This window comes from Eurytemora carolleeae, unplaced genomic scaffold (assembly GCF_000591075.1).
Source record: "Eurytemora carolleeae unplaced genomic scaffold, Eaff_2.0 scaffold135, whole genome shotgun sequence".
NCBI lineage: Eukaryota > Metazoa > Arthropoda > Copepoda > Calanoida > Temoridae > Eurytemora > Eurytemora carolleeae.
Genome location: NW_019396194.1, coordinates 294049 through 313769, shown reverse-complemented (window position 1 = coordinate 313769; position 19721 = coordinate 294049). Strand labels below are relative to the sequence as shown.

The window sequence follows — 19721 nt, the reverse complement described above, 5'->3', positions numbered from 1 at the left end:
TAAGAGAGGCGTATTCAGGTTGTGAATTGAGCATGGACACTCTTAATAATGTTTTATATTGTTTAGATGAAAGAGCTCTGAGTCTAGGACCAATATATTATGAATATGGTTCAATGGTTATCACGTTCAACAGTTCTAATAGTGCTGTGGATGCGTATGAAACACTAAAGAACAGGGTATATGAAGATAAAAATCTTTTAGGTAAGGGAAAAAAGTATATACCGTAATTTTCCAACCACTATAAAAGAAAGCTCCATGAGCCCCTAAGAACTGTATTAACATACATCTCGAGAGAAAATAATTAAATAATATTTAAATTTCAAATGTTTGACGAAAATAATAAGCAACTTCCTATTACCTTTAGATTGGTTGAGAATTTTTATTTTCAGTTTTCAAGATTTATCTTCTGAAGCTCTCATCAATTTATCTAGTATTTAATAAACAAAGAATATTTCACTGCGAACTATAGACAATGAAGAAAAGTCAAATTTATTTAGTGATACGACTTTGTGACCTCGTAGCTTCCTTTTTTAGTTTACGCGCGAGCTGTTGAAAGCAAATCTATCCGGTTATACTTCAGAAATTGCTTAAATTGTTCTTCTTCTCGGTCTCTTTTAAAAGAGGAGAGTGAAAATATTTAAGATTTCAATCTTGCATAAAAATCATAATCTTTATTTACTTCTTTAATTTTTCTCTGCTGAAAAAGAGCTAAGCTAAAAAAGAAAGTGTTGGCATGGTATTGATATAAACGCCTGCCACTGCATCTAATCAATCTTTAAATTCTTGTTTATCTAGTGATTATGCTCCCGACTATTGACCCCTCTATGATACCTGTGAAAACAGTTCCGCTTCTTGTTTTCGTGAATGTAAAATCAGGGGGTTGTCAGGTTACATTTTAATTAAAATTCATTATTAGTTTGCTTTCAACTACTAACAAACAATACAGGGTTGCACACAAAGAATGAGATTTTAATGACGACAGTTGAAACTCCTAAAATATAACGATTGTATAGTTAATAATTTGACTAAAAAGGAAGTAATTTAAGAATTGCATTGATTTACGAATTTAAATTCTGTCCAGTCGTCTCTGAAGTTTTACCCTTTGTGGGTGACCCTGTGGAATAATTAACCATGATGTAGAAAAAAACAAAGTTGATCTTTTCAATTATTCTGAATCATTTACTAAACAACTAAAAGAACAATTTGATTATTTGTACAAAACTTCTATTCTTTTTGATTGTCAATTTGGCAAAAATTAATTATTTTAAAAAAGGCAATTTTTAAATCTGTTAGAAATTTGCCTAGGAAAATTTAGCTTTTTTTTGTATAAAAGGAACATTGGATTAAAATATTGGCTGTAAGCACCAAATAATGCGTTTTCTGTTTAGATTTGACATATTTAACAAGTTTTTTAAATTTTAGGGTTTACAGTTGATTTCTAGTTTCCGGAAACTCTTAAATCCCTACCAAGTTTTTGATCTTTCAGTCGGAGGTCCTTTACCAGGGTAAATATAGATTAAAGAGATTGTAGACCTTTACAAGGGTTAATATAGATTAATGGGATTATGAACCTTTACAGGGGTAATTATAGATTACAGGAATTGTAGACCTTTACCAGGGTGAATATAGATTAAAGGGATTATGAACCTTTACAGGGGTAAACATAGATTAAAGGGATTATGAACCTTTACAGGGGTAAATATAGATTAAAGGGATTGTAGACTTTACCAGGGTGAATATAGATTAAAGGGAAAATGGACCTTTACAGGTGTAAATATAGATTAAAGGGATTATGGGCCTTTACCAAAGTAAATATCAATTAAAGGGGTTGTAGATTTGTACAGAGGTAAATATATGAAAGGAATGGACCTTTAGCAGGGGTAAATATAGATTAGGGATGTGAACCTTTACAGGGGTAAATATAGATGAGGGATGTGAACCTTTACAGGGGTAAATAAAGATTTAAGGGATTAGGACCTTTTCAGTGGTAAATATAGATTGAAGGGATTATGGATCTTTACCTGGGTAAATAAAGAATAAAAGGATTGTTCAGGTTTAAGACAACATTTTTTCTAGCTACATATAAACATATACACATATAAACATATTTACATATAAACATATAAAAATACATACATATAAACATATAAACATATAAACAAACACACAACATCAAAACATATAAACATATAAACATGTAAACATATAGACATATAAACATATAAACATATAAACATATAAACAAACATATAAACATCAAAACATATAAAAGGATAAAATTAATTGTATATATGTGTTTAGATGGGTTCTACAGTGTTTGGATAATGTAGGACAGGACTCCCAGTGCTCTAACCCTCCTTGTGCAATTGTACCCCTTGGAACAGGTAACTGGGGGATCCAGGAACAGTAAGCAGAAAAACAGCAATTAATCATTTTTAAACTAAGCGCTTTTCATCGTAAATTTCATTATTTATCAAGCCTTCCAAGTTTTTTAGTTTATGAAAAATTAAATAAAGTTTTAAATTGTAGTCTTCGATGAAAAAAGTGCGAGTGTTGGTATGTTATAGAACTACTATGTGTAGTTAGTGATGTGAATAAAGTAGTAGAACATGAGTTAATTATTGTTCAAAACATTTGCTTTTTTACGATATGCCAAATTTTTGACCCTGACAGAAAATGTATGCAGAAAAAAAATCAAAAAGCTATCCAAAACTATCAAGAAACAAACCAAAATTATAAACAAGACTATGTTTAGGGAATGATTTAGCGCGTGTACTAAGATGGGGACCAGGATATGGAGGTGACGAGGATCCACAATCCTTATTGAGAGATGTTATAGAAGCAGAGGAGATACGTCTAGATAGATGGACTGTAGTATTCAGGTAGGTGGAGATAGGGGGTAGTATTCAGGTAGGTGGAGACAGGGGGTAGTATTCAGGTAGGTGGAGACAGGGGGTAGTATTCAGGTAGGTGGAGACAAGGGGTAGTATTCAGGTAGGTGAAGACAGGGGGTAGTATCAGGTAGGTGGGGACAGGGGGTAGTATTCAGGTAGGTGTAGACAAGAAGTAGTTTTCAGCTAGGGCGAGACTAGGGGTAGTATTCAGGTAGGTGGAGACAAGAGGTAGTTTTCAGGTAAGTGGAGACAAGGGAAAGTATTCAGGTAGATGGAGACAGGGGGTAGTAATCAGGTAGGTGGAGACAGAGGTAGTAATCACGTAGGTGTAGACAAGAAGTAGTTTTCAGGTAGGTGGAGACAAGGGGCAGTATTCAGGTAGGTGGAGACAAGGAGTAGTATTCAGTTGGAAAAGGGGTAGTTAACCAAACATTAAAGTAATNGTAAAAAACAAAAACTTAATGTGGTTTTATGTTTTTAAATGTCGTCTTCTGTATTAAGAAGCTTAATTGCAGACTCATTCCCCACTATATTTTGCATGTTTTGAATTTTCAAATAATCTTATTATTTCAATTATTTCTTAATTGGGTTAATCTCTCGTAAATTTGTTTGAGTCTGTTTATAATAACATGATTTGTTAAAGATATAATATAAATTTATTTATTAATTTCTAGGCCCCTGTCTGATGAATCTGGGACACCTGGAGCTGATGGAAAGCCCCTGATATCCTCAGCACAAACTAATGAAGATAATGCACAAATATTCGTGATGAACAACTACTTTGGTCTAGGGCTTGATGCCGATCTTTGCTTAGATTTTCATAATGCCAGGCAGGACCTTAATGTTTTACACAGTGTTCTCCTACAAGTATGAAAGAAAAATGTGACATTGTAGCTCAAAGAAATATAATGCTGTGGTATCCAATATAAAAAAAAATAATATAATGATTGTTGTTTTCGTTATTTCTTTTGTTTTAAATGCCTAATTTAAGAATAATTTTTAATCTTAATCGCCAAATTCTTAGAGGAAGTTCTAAAGAAAAGAGTGAAGATGACAATCATTTCATGTTATATTAGTTATCACTGTATAACACTTAATTAATACTTATGCTATTTATATATACACTCTATAAACAGTAGTTCTATTCTTGTATATACTCTATGAATAATATCTCTATTAATCTCTATGTAAACTGTATAGGGAGGAGAAACCTGAAAAGTTTAATTCTCGTCTGCATAATAAAGGTAAACAGCATAAACTTCTTTAAAGGAAATATCGTTGGAATTCATTCATAAACCTTCCCTGGGGTCCCTAGATGTCCCACAAAAAATTTGGGCCCGATCGGTTCAGCCGTTTTGACGTTTATTGGATACAAACAAACAGACAGACAAACAGACAGACAAGCCAAATTTATATATAGAAGTGAATTTATTTATCTAGGTTTATAAAATTTGTTTTTTCAGGCGTTTACGTCAAAGTTTCATTGAGGAAAATGGTCGGAAGAAAAATGTGTAAAGATCTTCACAAGGTAACATCTTGTATCCGGATTATACAACTGTTGGTTTGGTTTGATGAATGTGCTAAAAATCATATATTTTTCCTAAGTTATTAATATATCACTTATTTTTTTTGCGCTCCTTGCTATCAGTCTAAACAAAATGGGAAAAAATCATTGTGAAGATTAAAGATTGATTTTATAATCATGTCCTTGAATAATGAACCCGCAATTGAAAAGTGTTCTACCTGAAAATGATTTTACTTGATTGATTTATTGTTTGTTTAAAATCTAGGTTCTCAAATTAGAGGTGGATGGGAATAATGTTGAACTCCCTCCAATAGAAGGAATTATTATTCTAAATATCATGAGGTAATAATTAATAGAAGGAATTATTGTTCTTAATATCATATGGTAATATCTAATAGAAGGAATTAATATTCAAAATATCATGAGGTAATAATTAATAGCAGGAGTTATTTTTCTAAATATCATGAGGTAATATCTAATAGAAGGAATTATTATTCAAAATATCATGAGGTAATAATTAATAGAAGGAATTATTATTCTTAACATCATGAGGAAATAACAAATAGAAGGAATTATCATTCTAAACATCATGAGGTCATAACTAATAAAAGGAATTTTTATTCTAAATATCATGAGGTAATAATTAAAAGAAGAAATTATTATTCTAAATATCATGAGGTAATATCTAATAGAATGAATTATTATTAAAAATATCATGAGGTAATAATTAATAGAAGGAATTATTATTCTAAACATCATGAGGTTATAACTAATAAAAGGAATTATTATTCTAAATATCATGAGGTAATAATTAAAAGAAGAAATTATTATTCTAAATATAATGTGGTATTAACTAATATGATTATTATTCTTAATATCATGAGGTAATAACTAATAAAAGGAATTATCATTTTTAACATCATGAGGTCATAACTAATCGAAGGATTTATTATTCTAAATATCATGAGGTAATAAATAATATAACGAATTATTATTCCAAATATCACGAGGTAATAATTAATATAACGAATTATTATTCTAAATATCATGAGGGGATAAATAATAGAAGGAATTATTATTGTAATTATCATGTGGTAATAACTAATAAAAGGAATTATTATTCAAAATAACATGAGGTGATAAATAATAGAAGGAGTTATTATTCTAAATATCATAAGGTTATAAATAATAGAAGGAATTATTATTCTAATTATCATGTGGTGATAAATAATAGTAGGAATTATTATTCTAAATATCATGAGGTGATAAATTATAGTAGGAATTATTATTCTAATTATCATGTGGTGAAAAATAATAGAAGGACTTATTACTCTAATTATCATGAGGTGATAAATAATAGAAGGAATTATTATTCTAAATATCATGATTTGATAAATAATAGAAGGAATTATTATTCTATTTATCATGTGGTGATAAATAATAGAAGGAATTATTATTCTAATTATCATGTGGTGATGAATAATAGAAGAAATTATTATTCTAATTATCATGAGGTGATAAATAATAGAAGGAATTATTATTCTAAATATCATGAGGTGATAAATAATAGAAGAAATTATTATTCTAATTATCATGAGGTAATAATAAATATAAGGAATTATTATTCTAATCATCATGTGGTGATAAATAATAGAAGGAATTATTATTCTAATTATCATGAGGTGATAAATAATAGAAGGAATTATTATTCTAAATATAATGAGGTGGTAAATAATTGAAGAAATTATTATTCTAATTATCATGTGGTGATAAATGATAGAAGGAATTATTATTCTAATTATCATGTGGTAATAAATAATATAAGGAATTATTATTCTAATTATCATGTGGTAATAAATAATATAAGGAATTATTATTCTAATTATCATGAGGTGATAAATAATAGAAGGAATTATTATTCTAATTATCATGTGGTGATAAATAATAGAAGGAATTATTATTCTAAATATCATGAGGTGATAAATAATGGAAGGAATTATTATTCTAAATATCATGAGGTTATAAATAATAGAAGGAATTATTTTTCTAAATATCATGAGGTAATAACTAGTAGAAGGAATTATTATTCTAAATATCATGAGGTGATAAATAATAGAAGGAATTATTATTCTAATTATCTACTAAATAGTATTTACATATAAACTTCATAGAAACGTCCAAAAAATTTTGATTTTAAATCGTGAAAATTTCGTATTTCTATCTGAAGACGACATTTACATGGGTCTTTAGTCTATTTTTTCTAGTCTTTACTTTCCAAACGAAATCTTTTCATGAAATTATTTCCAAACCAAATTAAACCTTATGGCCCAACCTGTCGTCGTTCCCTTAGTCTGTTCCACTTTAGTATTTATTCACTTTGGACTAAGTGAGCCTCATCATTCGAACTTAAAACTCATGGGTGTCAACTCTTCAATGATAGTTGTTCTTAAGTGGGGCATGGCTCAGATTTGGTTCGGAAATTCGAAGTAGGAAATAATGTATAACTAACAGAGAAGTCCGGGCTGAAAAACCAGGACACGGAGAGGACTTGAAACTCCGATCCACTACTGGAGTAACTTATGATTTGATTGGATTTGATTGGATTTGTATGAGCCTTAATTCTATCAGAGTTATCGAAAGATTGAACTCTGTTATTGTATTTCTCCTCCTTGGTTGGCGGACATATTCTTCCATAACCAGCCTTTCCAATTCCTTCATCAAAACTAAGTTATTAACCCTATCAGGGTTTTAAACATGGATGAGGATCCGTTATTCTCCGTGTCTTGGTAACCGGTATCACCTCTCTGCTCTTACCCGGGGCAGCTGCACCGCTCCGACTAACCATTATCTTGAGCTTTTCTCTTTTCTTGTATCCACACTAGATATGAGCGTGGCTCTATGTTTAGACTTTCTAAAAGACAACTGAACCCTGGATTAGGTTTAGGTCTGTGTTTTCTACTATTTATGTACAATACTGAATAAGTATAATGTACAACGGGCATGAAACCGTGCTGGTTTACATTATATATAAATAAATTTAGTTGGGGATCTGGGGCCAACCCCTGGGGTCTGGAGAAAGATGATAAGTTTTCCAAACCCAATCATTGGGACGGTATGTTGGAGGTGGTTGGAGTCACAGGGATGGTTCATCTTGGACAGATACAGTCAGGGCTAAGATCAGCTATACGTATAGCACAGGTAATTTTTATTCAATTCTTTTTTTTAAAAGACGCCAACCGTAATTTTTAAAAAGACCCCCAGTTTAAATGTCAGACTCATAGCGGTATCCCTTAAACCTTAGTTTGAGTTATCTTTTCTTTTCTAACTTATCGACTTATTGCGGATTTATGCATAGTAGGAGAAGAAGAAATCAACGCGACCGACTCAGAATTCATCACTTTTGTAGAAAGCAAAATTTTTAAGGTTTAACATGACTGTTATGAATTGGACATGGAGGGTCGCTTTTAATTTCATCAACAGTTCTTTAAGAAAGTTAAGAAAGTGCTTTATCAAGATATTTTTATATAAATTCAAAAAAAACGTCTATGCTCTGAATGTAAAGCAAAAAGATGTTAATTGTTGAACTCTTTTTTGGCTTTTAACAATGCAAGTTTTAATAATTATATTTTTTTAACTGCAGATTTTCGATTCTTTTCATTTGTTGTTATTTTAGGGAAGCCATTTAAAGATCCACATGAACAGAGAAGTACCAGTGCAGGTATAAGTGACTTTATCTCTGGTTTTATTTATTGTGTGCTTTGTAAATTAAAGGGGCGCTGTTGGCCGGGGGCTAAGGCACCCCTTGAAAATTAAAAGGTATGATTGCCCCATATGAGATGGAATGTCAAAAATAGTGGATCCCACCTCAGCACCCCCTCCCCCCTCCCAACCTAACCTGAAAAGTCCTGTATACGCCCCTGACTGTTTTTGTTTCGCAACTACCCAGTTGCCCTAGATTAAAGTATATATACCACGTGGTGTTTCTGCGGATCTGACGGTAAGCTGCTCTGCTCTTAGATCTCTCCAAAATGAACTCAATCTTCAAGTTTTATTGCACAGTTCAATCTACAAAACATTTGTATAGATCGAAAGAACGAATACAAGGCTATAGAAAAAGCTTTAAGTACCTAAACGTTTATCATATTTTACTTTGAGCTAAACAAACTATCTTAATTAGGCATTAAAAAACTGCAGCATACGAATATAATCTTTGGAGTAAATATCAATAATAAGCATTTATAAAGAATATTTATGAGGATAACTCACCACATTGATCCTCGAAACACTTCACAGTAAAATAAATAAAACGTAGAGACAATATACGCTGTGTCAACTACAAAATCTTTGATAATACTAGTTGAGTTCCGTGCGCAGTACAGATCTCAAACCAGTTATAATATGCAAACTAGAAAAAAACTGGTCTTCTGGAATCTTCTTTCTTCTTGGAACAGATATTGAATCCAGGGGTGTAAATAAGACGGTTGCACAGGGATGATAAACTGATCCTTATCGCATCAGGTGGATGCGAAACAGTTCTAGTTAGATCTTTTAGGAGTATAAATATCCTAGTAAACTAGTTCAGTCAGTACTCACTGTTCTGCACAAAACGGAAACAAACTTATTATTTTGCTGAGATGGGGATAAATATTCTTTTGAATGAAAAGTACAATAATGGGGGGGAAGAGGGGGGGTAAAGTATGAATTTTCAATTTTCTCAACTTTTTCTCCCATTTGGAGGAAAGGGTATTTAATACCAAATTTATATTATCTTGTCTAATTATGCGACTATATCTAGGTTGATGGGGAGCCCTGGATCCAGCCTGCTGGAGATATTGTTGTTCTCAAATCTGCTTTAAAGGTAGAATATATTTATTTTTATAATAAAGTATTAAAGGGACTGTAGGCGTAATTTCAACTGCCCTTCCATTTATAGAACTTATGTCGGATTTACAACAGTAACCTTTAAAGCAATGTCTGATCAAGTTTGATTTAAATATCTATTTTTCTCTTTTTTGAAAATGATTTTCTACATAAGTTAGTTCAGCCTTTCTTCTGCTGAAGTACTGTTGTCAATTGAACTTGTTCCTTTAATTGAACCTGTTCCTTTAATTGAACCTGTTCCTTTAATTGAACCTGTTCCTTTAATTGAACCTGTTCCTTTAATTGAACCTGTTCCTTTAATTGAACCTGTTCCTTTAATTGAACCTGTTCCTTTAATTGAACCTGTTCCTTTAATTGAACCTGTTCCTTTTTAATTGAACCTGTTCCTTTAATTAAACCTGTTCCTTTTTCTTCTGCTGAATTACTGTTGTCAATTGAACCTGTTCCTTTTTAATTGGATGGTTACTTAAAGTTACAACGACATTCCCTTTAAAGGGAAACTTTTCTAAAAAGTACTTGAACCCGTTACTTTATTTTTACTCAAGATATTTTTCTTACGAAATTGTACAATTACTAAGTAATTAAAGGTTTTGAAATACTTTTTAGATCATCCCTTATTAAGGTTTTTAATTAGCACTCAGTGTGCACAGATCAATGTTTATGTTAGTTTCTTGTGAGGCATGTTCTTCTATTCTCGACAGTATTCTGGGCGTATACAGGGATTGGAATCATATTTGAAATCACACGCCTGAACTGTTGAAGCATTGTTACAATGTTACATGCAAAAGTCAGGATCAAGCATTGATGTTTAGTAAGGTGTCATAAATTAAGTAACTGTCCACATTATTTGAATTGACTCTCAATTTATATAGAATGGGATTTCTTATTCGCAACAGTACTTAAATAACCTCGATCTGATCAAGAATGTATCATATATTAATCATTTTCTATTTAAAACTTGATTATTTTCATTTGTGGCTTCTCTCTTATGAGACTAGCTTCAGAGACAATAAAGAAGAAATTGTCAGAATTAAACACTTTGAAAACTATAAAACGACGATGTCTTCCACATTAATCAGAAAAAGGTTTAAAGGGACAGACCGGCTATGTAAGGTAGTTGAACTGAGTATGCAGTGTTGTGGAAAACTTCTTTCGGATTCATTTAAGACATATTAAACTTTTTAAAGATCTGTAAATCCTGAGTTTGAGCGCAAATTCGACGTTCAAAACTCCTACTTTGGGGTGGATACGTTTTCAGAATTAGTTTTTTATTTAATTATTAAATAACGACGACATAAAATGTAAAAAAAATTCTGCAGTAAACTAATTATTTTTTTAGGAACAGGTTGAGAAATTAAAAATTAATCTTATCATCGAAAATAAGTAATCTTGTTCAATTATTAGTATCTATTTTCTCATCATTCTGGTTTCTCATTATTCACAAAGATTTTCTGCAGATTTTCTGGAACATTATTGAAAAGACAACATTTTAAGAATGTTAAGAAATCTGCGAATACATTCAAAGAAAATAAGAAATTCAATAGAATGATGAAAACGAAATAATGGATTCTAGCATTGATTCATTGACAAATTTCTTTTGAGAAATATGTTCCTAACCATCTAATTAGATATAATTTTTACTTTATTTTTCGTTGACGTTATTTAATAATTAAAAAGAAACTAATTCTGAAAACGTTTCCGAAAGAAGTTTTCCACAACACTACATACTCAGTTCAACTACCTTACATAGCCGGTCACTCCCTATAAAGGGAACTGTTGTTACTCGTTCATGCCTTTCTTGAAACATATATCAAGTCAAGAGAAGATTTAAATTAAAAAAGAATCTCTTCAATTACAAGTAAACTTGTAATTGAAAAAAGCTGGTTAACAATGAAAACTGAAATAAATAGTCGTCTAAATTTTTTTGATATAATCTCTCACAACTGTAATATTTTTAAAAATTTGGTTTGAACGAATTGCTGAAAACATCTTGATCATTTTGGGCCCAGTAATACATATCTTCCTTTTAGGCTGTACATTTTTTACTTTGATTATACATGCATGCCTTTAAATTAATGAAACACTGACTTCTCATTGTAAAATCTTATTTTTATGCTTTTCACCCTTTATTCTCCCTTTGTGCTGTTTCTCTCGCCCTTCTATCTTTATAATAAAGCAAGACATTCATATATATTTGTGCCTATGGCCGGCCAAACGGCTGGACCGAATGGGCTGAAATTTTTGTGTGGTCACATATGGGTGGCTGGGGGGTATTATGGGCTAAAATAATTTTTTTTTCAATTTTTTGTTTCTAGATTTTTATTTTTTCCCCACGGGCATCGCCGGGCCCTTCAGCTAGTATGTATATATATAAATATATACATATACATATATATATACATATATTTCAGTTGTTAACTTCACATTTTTTATTAAAAAAGAATTATACTATTATATATATGTGTGTGAATAATATTTTTGCTTTGTCTAAGACTTTATATTATCTTAATGTTTATTTAGAATCTTAATAAATCACTTCAATTGTGGCTTAAAAATAATATTATCTGTATTTTCATCTTTGGAAAGTTGTTTTAAATATGTGTTAACTTCTGGCCCTATTTACGGGAAAATTTCTGGTTTTAGGTAAGGGACAAAGAACATATAAGTTTATGGTGTTAAATTTGTTAAATTTTAAATGGATCCAATTTGGTCATATTTCACTTTTTGTGGTAATCACCGAATAATGATTTATTTATATACTAACTTGGGAACCCACCGTTGTCCGGATTTTTTTTCTTATTAAAGATAACCCACTCAACTTAGAATTTTAAATCCAAGCTGAGAACATTCACGAGTTCCCCAATCAAAATTTGAGGCGAATTAGTCAATGAGTTTCATGAGTTATGATCGGACATACAAACATCCAAACAGAGATTACAACTTAATATATATGGATATATCTACACTATATATCTTTTCTAACCTATTCCTATAAATTCTTAAGCTTTGTATTCTTTCTGCAAGAGAAGGGTCTCAGATACGGCTACACGCCTCTATATTAGTATTGCATTATTATTTTTTATTTTTCACTTAAACTCTGCAGGCATCCAACTTACACAGCCCAAAGTATCACGTCACCACGTGTCTAGGCGCAACTTTTTCCACAATCACAACCGCAAAAATAGCACAATTGCACTTGCAAGCTGTAAAAAATGTGCACATTTGTTCTGCTACCCGATTGAGCGATCGATAATAACTAAAAACTGGATTAAAGTAAAACTAGTTCCAATCACTTCTAAAGCTAATGGTGTTCTCTGTCCCCTATCTAAAACCACGGGTTTTTAAATGGGTATTGTGACAAAATTAGACCAAGGTAAAGTAGAACTAGAGAACCCTGTATTCCAGGCATCAATGCTGAAGAAAATCAAGATGAAAAGACGACATCTAGAGGGGGCAGGAGGTAAGGTGTATCCATATATTTTAGAGGGGGAAGGCTGCAGGAGGTAAGGTGTATCCATATACTCTAGAGGGGGTAGGAAGTAAGGTGTATCCATAAAATCTAGAAGGGGTAGGAGATAAGGTGTATCCATATACTCTAGAGGGGGTAAGAGGTAAGGTGTATCCATATACTCTAGAGGGGTAGGAGGTAATGTGTATCCATATACTCCAGAGGAGGTAGGAGGTAAGGTGTATCCATATACTCTAGAGGGGGGAGCTAATGTGTATCCATTATACTCTAGAGGGGGGAGCTAATGTGTATCCATTATACTCTAGAGGGGGCAGGAGGTAAGGTGTATCCATAAAATCTAGAGGTGGTAGGAGGTAAGGTGTATCCATATACTCTAGAGGGGGTAGGAGGTAAGATGTATCCATAAAATCTAGAGGGGGTAGGAGGTAAGGTGTATCCATAAAATCTAGAGGGAGTAGGAGGTAAGGTGTATCCATATACTCTAGAAGGGGTAGGAGGTAAGGTGTATCCATATACTCTAGAGGGGGGAGCTAATGTGTATCCATTATACTCTAGAGGGGGAAGCTAATGTGTATCCATTATACTCTAGAGGGGGAAGCTAATGTGTATCCATTATACTCTAGAGGGGGAAGCTAATGTGTATCCATTATACTCTAGATGGGGAAGCTAATGTGTATCCATTATACTCTAGATGGGGCAAAATGTTTATTTTGTATCAACAGTGGTTCTTCCAAGTTTACCTGAAAAGAAAGTCTTACATCTTAAAATATTCTGTATAGATTATATTTTGTAAGGAAGAAATTAAAGCAAGTATAGTTTATTAGGATAAGAAAAATTGCATGAGAAGTTGCACACCTCGCATATTTTTTTGCATGTTACTTTAGCTTTATGTGTGAATTAACTTTTCTCTAGACCTGTTTTCATGTTTGTGAACAAATACATCTAGAGAACTGAATTTTAATTGCAATGACACATGCAATTTCATATAAATTTATTAACCCTACATACATAAAGTTGTTTTTTCCAGGCTACAATGCTGAAGAAGCAAAAGCACAAGGTGAAGCGTCGTAATACAGCTCCTCCGACTAATCTTCCAATCACTCCTGTAAGGAGCAGTTCAACTCCACCTGTACCCTCCAGTGCTCCTCCCCACCAATCTCCTCCTCTTAATTTGGCGGATTTGTGCGACTCACCCAGCCACGCAACAGCTGTTTAAATCCTAGTCAGCTGACTGTATTGTCAACTGTATAAGCTAATTTCTTAATCAATTCTTTTTACAATACAGGTGTTCGTTTTTCAAAAGTAAAAAATAATCAAATGTTCATGAAAGTTACATTTTATTCATGTCACAATCATTTTGTGAGCAGGCAGACATTTTAACTTTTCATTGATTTTGTTAATTTTGTGTTTTTTTTGTGATTTCAGATACATTCTTAAATTTTAGATTTTTTCTTTAACTTGAATATAAAATTGAGGACAGCGAGAAAGATCAAATGAGCTATGTCTGCCAAAAGTTTGCACAACAAGTTTAATCGTGAAAAACTCATAACCAGCTAATTTTACATAAACTCAATCCATAATGTTCTTAAGGTGTTGCTTAACATCAAAAGCTATGAAGGAAAGAGTAATTGCAGCTTCTATGTATTCAAATAAAATCTTTAAAATTGTTATAACCCCTGAAAGGAAATTTGGGAGTTTGTTCAAAGTTCTGGCTCTGCTGGTAGGAATGTAAACAAACTGTACAGTGTACACTATACACAGCACACATACATTGAATCATTGCTATTGCAAAACTGGTCTTCTATCTATTTTGTATATTTTGGAAAATACTTTTATTAATTAATTAAGTTTTAAGTTCTATTTTTTATATTTTTCATTTTATTTACATATGTTTTCAGAGTATATTTAATATTTTTCATAACTCTTATTATTACTTTTAACTGTCTAAATAGTTTATGAAAGATCTCTGAATGAAAGTAAAGATATGTCTATTTAATGTTCGTCCGAACCCACAATTTATGTTTTAGAGATCACTAGAGATCAGTTTATTAAAATCCACCCTATTTAATGTCTCCTTAGCTTTTCTGCTGTGCTACGCATGAAAAAACTTCCCGCCAAAAATATAAAATGGCCGACCTATTTTTGGCAATTAAACTACACAGTATATATACAGAGATGGTTCACACTCAAAGCGCATTTAAACTCAAGATATTACTTGCCAATACATTGTTTCTTCCTATATATTTTTTAGTCCACTGAATTGAGTGAATGAAATGAGAATTTTTCAAAAATAATTTACCAGTTCCAGTGCCAAAATACTCCAAAAGTACGCCAAGTTATGGGCCGACTTTCCGATTATATATATAATTTCTATTCGAAAACAACATTGCAAAGCGTTGTTTTCCTCCAAGGACTTGGTATTGGTGTTTGCTCCCATAATTGTTTACATTATGTTGTGGTCCGAACTGTTCCCAGACTGGCAGACATGATCATGTGATCACTTTAGATGTTCCTACAAGTTGTCATAGTTTGGATCACATTACATATATATGTTAACACTTTGGTATAGTTTTCACACCTGTTAATGTGATGTGTGTGTTAATTGTTTCTCAAGGTATTGATGTTATTTGTTACGTATACACTGTGACCATTTTCCCAGCATTGGGAGTCTTGTAAATTTAATTGTGTACATATATGTACGAAACCATTTGTATTACAGATTCCTATGATTAATTAAATTGTTCACTGTTCAGTCCACATTATTATGGTTTTTAACTTGTTATAGCTTTGTTCAGCAAAAGGGCAGACATTTCTAAAATAGTCGTATGTATAACCTCAAATCATTTGGTTTTTGCTTAAAATTAAAGATAATACATTATAATGTTTTTTTTTAGAAATATGTCTCTTGAAAAATCCATCAACGCGTAATTTGTTCAAATCTAAGTTCGAAAACTTTAATTATTTATATACCAAGATATTACAATCAAACTTAATCTTAGTAGAACAGAAAGCTCTTCCAAGATATAATCACCTTCTAAACTGTTTTTATTTTTCCCTTCAACAGATCAAACTCAACCCTTCCACAGATCAAACTCAACCCTTCCTAAGATCAAACTCAACCCTTCCACAGATAAGCTCAACCCTTCCTAAGATCAAACTCAACCCTTCCTAAGATCAAACTCAACACTTCCTAAGATCAAAACCAACCCTTCCACAGATCAATCTCAACCCTTCCTAAGATCAAACTCAACCCCTCCTAAGATCAAACTCATCTCTTCTACAGATCAAACTCACCCCTTCCTAAGATCAAACTCAACCCTTCCAAGATCAAACTCTCCCCTTCCTAAGATCAATCTATTCTATTTGACCTCTATTTGATGTATCCGTTCTTTAACATTACTCTCCAAACTGTATTTAATCCCTTTTCTAATTGTATTCTCCCTCCTAAGATTATCTGCCAAAAACTGCACTTGCTTGTATTTTGAATTCCTCATTCCTACAATCATTGGCTTGGCCAATCTGCAGTTGATGAACCTAATTTTCATAAAGAAATTAAACTTGTTATTACATTAAAGCCCCTTCCTTCCTCCATATACGATATCATGTGATTCTAAACTATCCGTATTTTATGTACAGTTGATTGTAATTGCTTATTTCGTTGAACTTTTCCTGCGCCTTCTTATTAGTTGTACAAATTCATGTGTACTTATAGATGAGTTTCATGTTCTTGTACTTTATAGATTTATGTACACTGTTCTTGTTAGTTCCATATACAATGTACATTGTACTTCTGCCTAGAAATTAATTTACATGGCACTCTCTAATTATGTACACTATTCATTCTTCATGTTATGTACATTGTAATATCCAATGCACTGTTATGGTAAGTTTCATGAACAATTAACTCTCTTGTCACATGTACATTGTATGTTTATCACTTAGTTTGTTGACGTTTAATTTTTCAATTGTTTAATCTGTAAGAAATTGTTAAAAAAAGCTGGTCATACTCTTTTTCAAAATCAAGGGGACAATGATTTTTTTAAATAAATTTTTCATTTATTGAAAATGATATTAAAGATCAATAGAACAGAGATAAAATATTCATAAAGTAAAATGTCATCTTTTTATACATTTAAATTTCCAATAGTTCATTTTTATTAAAGAGACTGTAAAGGAACAATGAAAGGTGGTATATTAAAGAGACTGCAAAGGAACAATGAAATGGGGTATATTAAAGAGACTGTAAAGGATAAATGAAAGGGTAACCTGAGAATCTCAGAAGCTAATTGGGACATGTAAGAGTTCTATCTGGTGTTCCTGTCTCGAGAAATTGAGAAATAACTACGTCAAAATTATACCAAATATTCAAGTGTTTGAAATGTTCTTTAAAAAATGAATAAAATGAGGAGTCATGGAAAAAAAATTAATTAAAATTTATAAAATAAAAAGTGACAACTAGAAATTCTTAGCCAATCCCAAATTGAATTTGGAGTTGAATGGGATTAATGCGTTTTTTCATTTGATCTTTGAGTAATTAGAAAATTGTAAAAAAAACGGTTTGCCGCTTAATTACAGTATACAGTGCGTTCCACAGAATTATGTAAATGCTTAATTTTACTTTGAAATTGAAAAAAGGGGTTTTTAGAGATTTCCAAAATGAAAGTAAGACAATAAAAAGTGTGTAAAATTACACTTTTCTCACTTAATAATATTTTTTTTGCCGGACATGATCTAGGAATGATCAAATTTTAAATATTTCATGTAAAATTAGTGTATACCACTGAACTCTGCATCTGGCCTGTATCTACTTCGGTTCCTCGTTTGTAAATATTAACACAAAACTATGTCGGTTGAAAATAGCAATTGTATAATGTATTATTATGAAGTTTGTATGAAGTTTCGAGTTTGAAAAAATGTATAAAGGGGTTCAAAACCCCTGTTATATTTTAATAATCGTAATAATTGCAAAAATACTTTTTTGACATGTCACTATCTTCTGCACAAGCTTAATCCATAGAGGTTTTTAGAGGTTGGGGTAACCTTTGGAGCCTCTTGCAGGAGTGACCTTATAAAAGATTTTCTTGAACCCAAATTGTCTTTCATTCTTGTAAATTTCGTGTTTCAAGATCGTTAGAAGGAGTACTACGGGGTTAAGGTCAGCCAAAGATATTGAGTCTTTGCCACAAATTTATATTTTCTAATCCCTGTATCTTTGCAACCTGATGGTGTACACCTTAGATGCTTTAAACTTAGATTATTTTATCTGACAGAATAAATAGTTTGAAATATCTTAGGTCTCCTACATTAGGCTGTAAAGATATAGGGATTAGAAAATCAGAGTTTGTGGTAAAGACTCAATTTCTTTTTAGGCCCAGTCATCAACTGGTCTCCCTTCAACCTCAATATCTTTATTCAGTTCATTTCTGTCCTACAGTACTTACCATAGAGAATAGAATATATAGTGAGGAATTTACTAGAAAAAAGTGTAAAACGGCCATTTTGTTGTACTGTTTCCATACTGCAGGTGTACTTCACATATTTATGCTATATAACCTGTGGTGCCCTGGAATATCATTTTATAGAAAATCTAAAATTATTGTTAAAAGAAAACCAAATTTTGAAATAGGCTGGTTTCATAATTGACCAATGATCATTTCACATAGACTCTATGCCTTCCACTTTACAAACGATGATTTTCCGTTATAACTATAAATCAAATGATGTTTTTATTCACCTTATTCATTATAAAGTTTATTTAACAGTTTAAAAAATTCGAAGTTGAAATGGATAGTCTAGGGAACATACTGTATTAATGTACTCTACTGCATATAATTTGTGAACATTTACATGATTTGTACACTTTGAACTCCCTTTCAGGCTGAAAGGGACTGAAAAAATTCATAACGAGAGATTCTTTTAATTCCTCTCTATATATTCTATTCTCTGTGGTACTTACGTTCTACGATACTTCGGACCTATGACAGCTGTATGCGAATGTACATTCTATTTTGTTAATATCCAACCTACGCAGGAACTGCAGATATAACCAGAATGTAGTTGACAGTGCTACCATAAGGATCGAAGTTACGGTTGCACACGTAGGTCAGATGCACATATTTTGTAGGTTGGATGCACAACTTTTGTAGGTCGGATGCACAACTTTTGTAGGTCAGATGTGCAAGTTTTGTAGGTCTGATGCACAACTTTTGAAGCTCGGATGCACAACTTTTGAAGCTCGGATGCATAACTTTCGAAGCTCGGATGCATAACTTTTGAAGCTTGGATGCACAACTTTTGAAGCTCGGATGCACAACTTTTGAAGCTCGGATGCACAACTTTTGAAGCTCGGATGCATAACTTTCGAAGCTCGGATGCATAACTTTTGTAAGTCGGATGAACAACTTTTTTGAGTTTAATCAGACCTTGAAGCTGAATTTTCAGTTATAGGGGCGGCCAGGAAAAGAGAAAATTTCAGACTCAAAAAGGTAAATCAAACTCCTACTCATACAACGTTAGGTCGTCTTTCCTACCCTATCTAAAACCAGAGAAACCTCCATCTCCGACAAAGGAAAACATTGAATATAGTAAAATTATAACCATTGAATACTCAAATCCTAAATCCGTGAGTAATTATGCAATCCATAACAACTCTATTTAAACAACCGGGTTAATTTTTTCAGAAGTAACATTCAAATGTTTTGAGTGAACTGATCACATCCGGATCCTCTAATACCAAATCACTCCTTAATTATTCAGACACACACAGTTAGTAAGTTACCAAATCAAACATTGCAAATCATTAATTTTACTAAAACTGTATTTTGTAGGTTTGTAATAAATCTGTTTATATGTTAATCTGCAATTTTGCGTCCGAGTTAATAGGAACCTGAGAACCTGATCTCCGCGTGTTTGTATAAAATGCCTTCTTTTTGAGCGAAAATTTTATGTACAA

At 32.0% G+C, this 19721-nt stretch overlaps 1 protein-coding gene across 1 annotated transcript in view; it reads left to right on the top strand.

Moving 5' to 3' along the window:
- Nucleotides 1–15521, top strand: part of LOC111697830 (diacylglycerol kinase theta) — a 47743-nt gene extending 32222 nt beyond the window's left edge. Inside the window, exons 23-36 of the mRNA XM_023467957.1 lie at nt 32–201; nt 796–887; nt 1423–1507; nt 1914–1950; nt 2302–2384; nt 2756–2882; nt 3569–3724; nt 4095–4138; nt 4358–4422; nt 4685–4761; nt 7461–7617; nt 8093–8137; nt 9215–9277; nt 13797–15521. Of these exons, the coding sequence (XP_023323725.1) occupies nt 32–201; nt 796–887; nt 1423–1507; nt 1914–1950; nt 2302–2384; nt 2756–2882; nt 3569–3724; nt 4095–4138; nt 4358–4422; nt 4685–4761; nt 7461–7617; nt 8093–8137; nt 9215–9277; nt 13797–13985 (1390 nt within the window). The 3' untranslated portion in view covers nt 13986–15521. The remainder of the gene's footprint in view (nt 1–31; nt 202–795; nt 888–1422; nt 1508–1913; nt 1951–2301; nt 2385–2755; nt 2883–3568; nt 3725–4094; nt 4139–4357; nt 4423–4684; nt 4762–7460; nt 7618–8092; nt 8138–9214; nt 9278–13796) is intronic.
- Nucleotides 15522–19721: the final 4200 nt, after the last annotated feature.